The sequence below is a fragment of the Nelumbo lutea genome, chromosome 3 (assembly GCF_056320005.1).
Source record: "Nelumbo lutea isolate HS-2025 chromosome 3, American lotus-T2T, whole genome shotgun sequence".
In the NCBI taxonomy this organism is placed as follows: domain Eukaryota; kingdom Viridiplantae; phylum Streptophyta; class Magnoliopsida; order Proteales; family Nelumbonaceae; genus Nelumbo; species Nelumbo lutea.
Genome location: NC_142686.1, coordinates 49105630 through 49116904, shown reverse-complemented (window position 1 = coordinate 49116904; position 11275 = coordinate 49105630). Strand labels below are relative to the sequence as shown.

The 11275-nt window shown below is 45.3% G+C and overlaps 1 protein-coding gene across 1 annotated transcript; it reads right to left on the bottom strand.

Moving 5' to 3' along the window:
* Window positions 1–295: 295 nt before the first annotated feature.
* LOC148864846 (CBL-interacting serine/threonine-protein kinase 4-like) lies at window positions 296–2364 on the bottom strand. The gene has a single exon (XM_088974280.1). The coding sequence runs from the start codon at window positions 1901–1903 to the stop codon at window positions 572–574; it is 1332 nt and encodes a 443-aa protein (XP_088830406.1). The 5' UTR covers window positions 1904–2364; the 3' UTR covers window positions 296–571.
* Window positions 2365–11275: the final 8911 nt, after the last annotated feature.

Genomic DNA, 11275 nt, shown 5'->3' with positions numbered 1-11275 from the left:
CTACTATTGTCTTCCTCTTGGTGAAACAGAGCACCCCACAACAGTTATTCGTCTCCAATCATCCTCTACTACAGAGAAAGTGTACCACTACGCGGTGGTTGATTAAGCACCGGCAGAGGGGGGATTATCGGTGCCGGAGGACATCTTCGGAGCTTTAGTCATGGAGTTCTCTGCCTCTCCCTCCATCTTCTTCTTCTCTCTTTTCCCTCATAACAATGCTTTCCTATTATTTTCCCATATATAAAACCAAACAATAGAAAAGTAAGTTTTTACACTTGATTCTTGGAAATAGGAGTTTGAAATCTTAATGGAAATAGTCCCTCTTCTAATTCCAATAATTTGGTGGGTTGGAATGGAATTTCGACATCTTAATAGAAATAGTCCATTCTAATTTCAATAGTTTGGTTGGGTGGAATGGGATTTCGACCATTCCTGGGTCGTGGTAGCCTAACATATCTCATTTATTTCTACAAAATTACTATACTAAGTTATGTTTTACAGAGATTTTGCAGACCTGTTAGTGGTTACTGTACAAAATGGTGGACTTCATACAGAACTCTTTCTTCAGAGTTCACACCTCAGAGACACCATCGCCGTGCCAGGCAAAAACTATGTCTTGTAGCTCAACTCTTAAATCTCTCCACTGATCAGCCTCCTCGACTTCTGCTTCTTCCTCACCCATTCTTTCCACTTCTACCAGAAACAATGAATGTGCCAGTTCCAACACTCGAACCGACATTATCAACCTTGCTTTCTCCAACCCCAGTACCCCATCTTTCCTTCTCTGAACCATGTACCCCAGTTTCTCGCCAACTTCCGTCACCCTCTCCACAATTTTTTCTCCCGATGACACCGTCGACGTGAACCTTTCCGATCTCTTCCTCTCTTCTTCGAACAAACCAGACAAGTCCAACCCTGAGGACAACGAAATGATATCGAATGCATTCATCGCCGGCGCGGCAGCTGTATTATTTGTTAACAAGTGAAGCTTACCTTCCTTGGGCAACGCCACTGGGTCCAAATCGACCGGAGTAATGCCTCGTCCATTTGATCGAAACGACTTCTTGAACCAGGAAACCTCCATGAGACCTTGAATGCTGATCCGAGTCTCGGGATTCGGATCGAGAAGTCGAACAATAACCCACTTAGCGGGCTTCGAGAACCATGAAGGGAACTGAAACTCTCTGCGTTGCATCTTGCGGTACATCCCGATAAGATTGGCGTCGTTGAATGGGAGAAACCCAGCAAGCAGAACAAAGAGGATTACTCCACAGGACCAAGCGTCGGCCTTAGTCCCATCGTAACCCATGCTCGCAACCACCTCAGGTGCGGTGTAGGCAGGCGTGCCGCATGCGGTGTGAAGGAGACCATTGTTCAACCGTTCGGAAAGAGCCGAGAGGCCGAAGTCAGATACCTTGAGGTTGTCTTCGTGATCCAAGAGAAGGTTCTGAGGCTTGATATCGCGGTGGACGACCCCACTTCTGTGACAGAAATGAAGAGCCAACACGAGTTGTTGGAAGTACCGACGAGCGGTTGGCTCGGTTAAGCGTCCATGGCGAGAGATCTTGGAGAGAAGTTCGCCGCCTTCAGCGTACTCCATGACCAGATAGATCTTGGACTTGGTGGCCATGACTTCATGAATCCGAACAACGCTCGGATGTCGAAGGCGACGCATTACGGAGATTTCACGAATGACGCGCGGTTCCATCGTGGTGTTGGCTACTTTTCTTTTGTCGATGACCTTGATGGCTATATCGGCGTCGTCGGCAAGAGACCTCGCATGGTAGACTTTGGCGAAGCTACCACGACCCAGGACACGGCCGAGCCTGTACTTTCCGAGCAAAACCCCGGCGGTGGTGGTGGAGGCGGAGATTGGAGCACTGGACTCGATCTCCAAGCCCATGTCTCTCTTGATCGGTTGCGAGAGGTGAAAGGGATCTTCTTATAGGGGAGATTATTTATGTGTTTTTAGTTGATTTTTACTGTTTGGTGCTGATCATTAAATTGTTGGCAATAAGACCCATAAGCGGGTTTCAGACCCTCAATTTGCCAGCTGTCCTTCATCAATAATGAGATGGAGACCATGGGACCCCAACCAGAATAGGTCCAAATTATGTCGATCAGATTCAGGGGTTCTACTGTTTAGCTTTAGGAGTTCATTGAAAAGTTATTAATGGCGGTGCAACTGCAACTGCAACTGCAAGGGTTTCAAGGTGGGATACAAGTTGAAACTCTGCTTTGAAGCCTGAAGCTTGCAGAGCCAATCACATGTGTAGTACTCTCAAAGCCAATCACTGAATCTGCTGTTGTCAACCAAATCATCATTTAAAGCAAAAACAAGCGATCTAATAGCATTTGGAAGGCTCCATAAGTAATTGAATTGTTAATTAAGAGAATCATAAGTAATCTAATTCTTCTGCCTGCCTGACTGAAGCCCGTGAGGAATCAAGAAACTACGCGTTTTTCTGAACTAACAGGCAACCGTAAAAGAAGATCTCTAGTCAAAAGGAAACTCGTTCCAATTCAAGGTTGTTTGTTTTGGTCAAGTTTCACGAGTTGTGGTTTTACCGTTCAAAGTTACAATTGCTTTTGTATATGTTGATTATGTTTTTCTCTGCTCGGATATCCTGCCGACAAGAGTTTTACCCACGCTCGTTACAGCTGTACATTGAAAACATCTCTCATCTACGAAACACGTGGCCATTAAGCATAAGAGGTTAGAATAGCGAAGAAAGTCTTGCGTAGTGATATTATGTAGGTTGTTTCTAGAGGCATGCAAACGCCTGTGTCGTTACTTGATTACATGACATGCCGTGTATATGCTTCCTTGTATTTTTATTTTTTATTTTTTGATAGAAATGAATTTAAGCAAGCAAATATAATTGACATTTGGAGGCGGCGTTTATTTGAGTAGGATGCGTTTGAACCCCGCAAATAGGGGTGTTATGGAGCAGGTTTGGATTGGATCCTTCCGAATTAAAATCAATTTGAACAGGTTGGATGATCGAATAAGATATGTTAAATTGGACGGGGTTGGGTTGAACCAACATCCAATCCTCACAAAAATTAAGAGTAGGGGTGTCAACCCCATCAGGTTTGGATTAGATGCAATCTGAAATACCGTTCAATAAGACATTGAATTGGATCCATACTCTCCAAAATATTTATTAGATTCGATTGACCTAGTCCATCTGTAATCGATATTGACGAGGGGTAATTTGCTCATCCCAATCGTACAACAATACATAGCTTTCGGATGACACTTCGGTGCTAAGTCAGCGAGCTAGCTTGGAACATCTCACCCAGGCCGATTTCTACTTCGGCAAGATCAAATAGCTGACTCTGTAGGATTACGGCAAGTTGTTCTAGGAGTCAATTGAGTTGTAGGGACTTGAGGCGACCTGCTAAGGAGAGCTCGCTAACCACCCCTCACAATTCCACCTCAACAAGGCCAAGCTGGCAGACCCATAAGATTACGGCAACCTGTTCTAGGAGTTGGCCGAGCTGAGAAGACCTAAGGCGACCTGCAAGAAAGAGGTCACTAATCGTCCCTAGCAGCTCGCTACCAAAGGCGTCGATAACACGATCGTTAGAATGGTTCACCGTGTCGCGCACCAGATTCTACGCGAACGAATCATAACCCCCACAAAGATCTCTCAACTGACACCTTAATGCGCCTAAAGATAGGGAAACTGTTCCATAAAGAGCTCAAGATTGTTACCATAAGCCCCCTGAGTCTAGGGACCTATATAAGGCCCCCAGATCCACCCAGAAAGGTATGCGCACTGAAGCACTTAAGCTCTCTCACACATTCTCACAAAAACTCATGTACTGACCCATAACCGGAGAGCAACTGCAACAACAACAGCAACAACAAGTACCTCTCCAACAGGTGCCTTTTCAGCAGGTACCTCAACGTAGCCAACAGCCGGATCCAGGTCTCCAACAGATTGCCTAGGCACGACGACAACCAGCATCATGTCAACAACATAGCCCATAACAACCAACTCCCTGTATAGAGTCGAGCTGCAGCTCCCATTGGGACCGAGGCTGCTAGCTCGTCTACACGGACCAAGAAAAAGCATGGAAAACGTGCTCACTGCACTAGGAAGGAAAGCCAACCCACTCCAACTAGGGAGACATCAGGAAGCAAAGTGAACAACAAGGAAGAAAGTAAGGTAAGCAGTAAAGTGGTAAGTCAGGCCGGTCCGAGCTTATCAGAAAGAGAAAGCAAGTTAAGGAAGAGACAAGCAGCAACAAGAAAAAGAAGAGAAGTAAATCTCCTAGAAGAATCAAGTCACCTCGGAGCAGGCGCAGCAGCTCGCCACTAAGAAAAAGAAGGTCACCACCTTGGAGCTTGACTCAATGACAAGCCACTCCATCTCTACATAGCAGCTCACCTTTGATGAGCTGAAAAGATACCTTAGTTCGCCTCCCCTACTGACCAAACTTGAGACTAGGGACAAGCTCAAAATTTACCTCTCTACGAGGAAGTGAGCTCAGTCCTTATAAGAGAAGTAGATAAAATACAACGACCGGTGTACTATGTAAGCAAAGTCCTCCACGCTGCTAAAATAAGGTACCCCAACATAGAGAAGCTTGCCTTTGCATTGGTCCTATTTGCTTGAAAGCTATGACCATATTTCCAGGCCCACACCATTATAGTTTTAACCAATCGACCTCTAAAGCAAGTCCAATAAAAACCTGAGGTCTCGAGGAGACTCACCAAATGGGCAATCGAGCTCAGCAAATACGGTATCCGGTATGAGCCACGACCAGCGATAAAAGCACAGGTCTTGAAAGACTTCATTGTCGAGTGTACCTTTAACTCGCCACCCCCTGAAATGATAGGGCTAGAAATATAAGCTTCATCCATACAGCACCACACCCAACTCGCGAGATAGCAAGTTAGGATGAGGAGCCCTGGATACTTCATGTGGATGGTTCATCTAATTAGAGCAAAAGCGAAGCTGGGTTGATACTCTACGGACCTAGTGACATAAATCTAGAGTACGTGCTCCGGTTTTAATTCCAAGCTTCAAATAATGAGGCCAAATATGATGAGTTGTTGGCTGGCTTGGCACTAGCAAAGGAAGTAGGAGTTAAGCACCTTGTAGTTTGCAGCGACTGACAGCTCATCATAAATCGAGCAAATGGGGAATATGAGACACGATAACCCTCCATGGCAGCCTACTTGGCCAAGGTGAGAACTCCTGCCTGATTTCAACTCATGGTATCTCCAACAAATTCCGAGATCGAAAAATATAGAGGTTGATGCCCTCTCCAAAATTGCGAGCACGATTGACTCGACAAAACAAATAATCTACAAAGAAGAGCTGCCTCATCCATCAATAGAAAGGGGGGTAGAAGAGGTTGCCCAAATAATGACTACAGAGCTGATCTGGATTGACCTAATTTTCAAGTACATAAAGTAGGGCATATTGCCAAAAGAATGAAATGCAGCTTGGCTTATAAAATGACAAGCAACTCACTAAATGATAGTAGGCGAATAGCTCTACAAAAGATCTTTCACGTATTGCAGAGCCAAGCTGGATAGATCCAGCCTTCAACTACATAAGACAAGGCATATTGCTGAAAGAAAGGAATGCAACTCAATGGATAGAACAACAAGCAACTCGCTACATGATATGAGCGAGCTGCTCTACAGAAGGTCCCTCACACTACCTTACTTATGATGCCTGCGACAAGCTGAAGCAGACAAGGGTAATACTGGCCTACCGTGAAAAGTAGATGTGGTCGAGTTGGTCCTAAGATGTGATAAATGACAACGACATGCCAACATCCTACACCAGCCAGCACACGCTCCCTTCTTTCCCCAGATTTGATGTTTGAAGAAGAAGATGCGGCCCGCCCAACCTCAGACCGAGCTAATAAAGCAAGCGACCTATGGACCAGCCAGACCAATTACCCTTACTGAGAGTTACTCTCTTCACCAAGCTAACGCTAGCCCGAGAGGGGGGCAATTGATGAGGGGTAATTTGATTCTCCCAATCGTACAACGACACATGGCTTCCAGATGACACCTCGGTGCCAAGTTAGCAAACTAGCTCAATAAAATGAGCTCGAAACATCTCACCCAGGCCAACCTCTACCTCGGCGAGATCGAACTAGCTGACCCTGTAGGATTACGGTGAGTTGTCCTAGGAGTCAATCGAGTTGTAGGGACTTATGGTGACTTGCTAAGGAGAGCCTACTAACCACCCCTATAGTTCCACCTCGGCAAGGTCGAGCTGGCAGACCTATAAGATTTCGGTGACTTGTTCTAGGAGCTGGTCGAGCTGAGAGGACCTAAGGCGACCTACGAGGAAGAGCTCACTAACCGTCCCCAGCAGCTCACTACCAAAGGCATTGATAGCGCAACCGTTAGAATGGCTCATCGAGTCGCGTGCCAGATTCAACGTGAACAAATCGTAACTCCTGCAAAGATCTCTCAACTAACACCTTAATGCACCTGAAGATAGGGAAATTGCTCCACAAAGAGCTGAAGACTATTACCCTGAGCGCCCTGAGTCCAGGGACCTCTATAAGGTGCCTAGATCCACCCAGAAAGGTATGTGCACTGAAGCACTTAAACTCTCTCTCACATTCTCACGAAAACTCCCGTATTGACTAAAGCATCGAAGTGTTCCCCTGGGTAAAACCTACCTAGGCACTCTAATCCTTCTTTCTTTACAACTATTTCCAGCTCATTTGTGCAGCTCGACACTACCTGATTAGGAACTTGTTCGAGCCTTGTCACAGGACATGAGGGAGTGAACAGATTGTGCATCATCAGACATATTGGACCGGATTGGCTTGGACCAATATCGGGTCCATTAACAACCCTACCCTCAAATATTTTGGCAGAAAAGATACTTATAATAGGGAAAATATTTATACATTTTTTAAAAGTTTTTCTTTTTAAGATAAAAAGTTTTTCTTATAAAAATTACATTTTTAAAAAGTTTCCAATGTCGTATTACAACAAACTAACATTAATTTGGAAATCAGAAAAAAAGGACTAGGTAGGAATGCATATAACCTGAAAGTGGGATGGATTAGGCCGGGTTATGTTATGGTCAACTCTAACCCAACCCAATTGGATTAGGTATGAATTAACCCAATTTCTTTAACCTATTTTTGCGTTTTAAAAAAATGCCTCACTTAAAAGTTAAACTATATATAGGCGGTATGTGTAATACTAAAAAAATTATTCTTTAAACATAAAACTTATTAATGTTATAGCTCATACCATTTTTTATGCTATACTAAATATTATTGATGTTATAGCTTAAAATGAATCACTCAAGCCCAATTGTTGATTAAGACTCTACCTAGCATCTTGGTTGGCAAAGGGGTTCTATAAACCGCATCTTGGTTTGCAAAGGGATTCTATAAACCAACCCGAGACTCCTTTGATAGGCATCTTGGTTGGCAAAGGGGTTCTATAAACCAACCTAAGACTCCTTTGATAGAGAGGGAGTTCATTGAGATGGTTGAGAGTCGTTGTTTACAGTAAATAGGCTCCTGAAATTGAACAATAGAGGTTGGTGGAGCCTCAGGTTTGTAGATACTTAACCATGAAGGAAAGTTGCTCTTGTGTGGTTGCAAAGTTCTATAAGCCAACCTGAGCCTCTGGTCACTTTGACTGGTACTAACTAGGTACCACAGGTTGGCCCTAGACGAGGTGCTACTAGCTGCCTTGTTGGGGTGCTCGAGTTGTGAACGAAGTCACTAGTTAGGATTCCACCAGGTCAGCGATGGAGGCAAGTCGCTAGGTCGATGGCGGAGGTAGGTCACCAGGTTGGTGGTGGAGGCAAGTCGCCAAGTCGGCAATAGAGGCAAGTCACCAGGTCGACGGAGGTATGTCTCTAGGTCGGTGGCCGAGGCAGGTCGTTGGGTCGGCGACGAAGGCAGGTTGCTAGGTCGGCGGAGGCAAGCCACCAAGTTGGCAGAGGTAAGTCTCCAAGTCAGCGATTGAGGTAGGTAGGTTGCCAGTTGGGACTTCATCATTTTGGCTAAGGCTAGTCATCACCTAGGTCATGTTGGGATCTCATCTAGCTGTTCTGAGATGCCATGTGTCATGATATTAGTGGAGGGCTAAATCTACCCTCATCAATTGCCCCCCACTCTTAAGCTGAGGTCAGTTTGGCGAAGGGAGTAGCTTTGTTGTAGGTCCTTTGGGCCAAAATGACCAGTTTGATGAGCTCATTAGCATTGGCCTATTACCAACATATTTTGATGTCAACTTAGGGGTCATTGATGCTAAAAGCGGTTTGTCTTCCCGTTGTGATATGTGCATCACTGTTGGCATTTGAATACCGGGTTGGTGCCACGGCTGCACTGTATCGGTCCTCAGAGGTGTTGGTTGTCTACTCCTACGATAAACTACAGGGAGCTCACCTTGTGGAGGCAGCTCTACTAACTGCAGGTTGCCAACTTGTATGAGGACCTTGAAAGGCTCGACCCGCAAGGGCGACTACAGTCCATTGGTCGCTCGACCTGTAGGGCTGACAAGGCTTGTCTGGGCTAACTATGTGTGTTGCTAGGTCGGCGGAGGCAGGTCGCTAGGTCATCGACGGGGGCAGGTCACTAGGTTGCTAGGTTGGCAAAATTTTGACAGTCCAGTTTTGCTCTCAACACCTCGTCACCTCGGCAGGATTGACCTACGAGGGTGGCTTCACAACCTGCTGGCCATTAACTCCCATATAGAGCATGGAGGGCTCAACCTACAAAGCGACCTCATAATTTGTTGGTTATCAACTCTCACGAGAACCACGGAGAGCTTGACCTACGATGGTGGCCTCACGTTTTGTTGGCTGTCAACTATCACAAAGAGCATGTAGGGCTCGACCTATGGGGGTGGCTTCATAGTTAGGGAGATTCTATCCAAGCAAGACTGTGAGAACTTGTCTAGGCTAATCATTTTGATTCATTCGATCCAAGCGTTGTTGTTGTTGATTGAGGATGCCATTACTTGAGGCTCAAAGAATCGGGTGAGAAATTAGCTTTTTTGTAGCGTTTCTCACAAACGGCGCCAAGTGATGATGTACGGTTTGACAGCTCTCGGCTAGCAAGTGACTCAGATGCCTAGTTGAACAATTCCTAGCTAGAAGGTGGCTCAGATGCCTAGCTGAAAGTCCCTAGTTGGAATGTGGCTCGATGCCTAACTGAACAGTGACGAGCTGTATAACTTACTAGGGCGACTTGCATAGAGACAGTGTTAGAGTGCCCGGGTTACTTTACCTGGAGTGGGCACTCTAATGCTTATGTCAACGAGCTAGAGATTTTTGCAAGAGCTAAAAGCAAGAGAGATAGAGAGTTGCGAGAGCTAAATTGTGCATTTACCTTCTAAGGTTGAAGGTAAAGCCCTTATATAGGCATTGTTTGGCATGGGCTTCATGCGTCGTGTTTGATATCTCTGGGAAGACATGCCTAATTGATCTAAAGTCCTTAGAGGTAATCATGCACGTAGACCAGTCTTTGTTCCTTATTCGGTTTCCTTCAGAACATTCGGTGTGGGAGCTGACTTCTGAGAGACCTGGGAGTGATAGGATGCATGTAGAATTGGTCGACGGGCATGTTTCACAGGTCACCACCTGGACCTCAATCAGGTTGGCAAGCCCTCAAGGGAGGTCCTCATCAAGGTCACTTCGACCGGTACTGGCAAGGTACCATAGGTCAGCCTTGGACGAGGTGCTGCTAGCCACCCTGTCAGGGTGCCCGTGTTGTGGACGAAGTCGCTAGCTGGGATTCCACCAGGTTAGCAGCCAAGGCAGGTTGACAGGTCAGTGGCGGAGGTAGGTCGCCAGGTTGGCGGTAGAGGCAAGTCACCATGTTGATGGAGGCAGGTCACCGGATCGACAAAGGTAGGCTCCAGGTCGGCGACCGAGGCAGGTCGCCAGGTTGGTGGTAGAGGCAGGTTGCCAAGTTGGTGGTGGAGGCACATCACCGAATCGGCGGAGGTAGGTAGGTCGCCAACTGGGATTCCATTTTGGCTAAGGCAAGTCATTGCCTAGGTGATGTCGGAGTGCCATGTTTTGAAATGCCATGAGTCATGATGTTAGTGGAGGGCCAAATCTCCCCTCGTTGCCTTCTAATATGTTTAGAATCCTATATTAATACTAACAGTTGGTATGGATGCTTCTATGCTTTAGAATGATTGAAAAAATATTGTTTTATTCTTTTGTTTCAATGAATTTCAGACTTGTAAATTGCCTTTTTCCAGCCATTGTTTCGTTGATTTCTTATCAAAAGAAGGTCTTTGGATGGTAGGGGATGACAAAATAAGGACCATCTACTATCAACCATCCGTCCTTCAGATGCCCTACCAAGATGAATATATAAACTCCTATTTATGTTTTGACCCTTAGATTAGACATTACCATTAGACCCCAAACATCCTAAAATACCTCCCCATAAAATTTCAGCTCAAGATTCATCCATTTACCCCTTCATTAAGTGAAGATTCCATTCCGATGCAGCTCGTTAGCCTAAACACTGAACACAAATTCCTTTAACCTTAACGCATCCAAATCGATCAAACCACACCATTAAACTCCAAATACACCAAAACACTTTTCCATAAAGTTTTAACCCCGGATTCCCCATCTGCCCTTCCATTAAACCAAGATTCCATTGACCAAAATTTCTACGATCTTGACTCTCTAAGACTAATCAGACCTCATCATCATATTCTGGACACCTCCAAATATCCACCTGAAAAATTTCAACTCAAAATACCTTCATTTACCCCTCTATCACAATTAAATTCCGTTTCAAGGCTTCTGATTGACTGGATCCAAATCCTTTTGATCCGAGCCTATCTGGCCCAACCTGACTTTACTAATCACCTCAAACTGTCCAAAACCCTACCCTGTGAAATTTCTCACAAAACTTCCATTATTTGCCCTTCATCACACCAAGATTCCATTTCGAAACCCTAGATTGACCGAATTAGTGCTTATCTAGATCTGCCCGATCCAGGCCTAGTTGGCCCAATCTGACCCTACCAATCAACTCAAAATGTTTGAAAAACCCCACATTGCAAAATTTCAACCAAAAATACCCTTAGGTATCTTTTCATCTAAAAAGATTCCATTTCAACTAATCTTATTAGCTTGCACATGCATGACCTCACTCCATAGTAAAACCCATCTCAACCGTCCATTTTTTGGCCCAAATATCCCCACCATTGAACCAGAATCTCCGATTTGACCCCTCGACCCGGTTTTACCCAAATGTCTCAAAATTACAAAAATGCCTCTGAGTTCCC

Bases quoted from the DNA above. Each gene is read 5' to 3' on its own strand.
- LOC148864846 (XM_088974280.1), bottom strand. From the start codon at position 1,903: ATGGGCTTGGAGATCGAGTCCAGTGCTCCAATCTCCGCCTCCACCACC.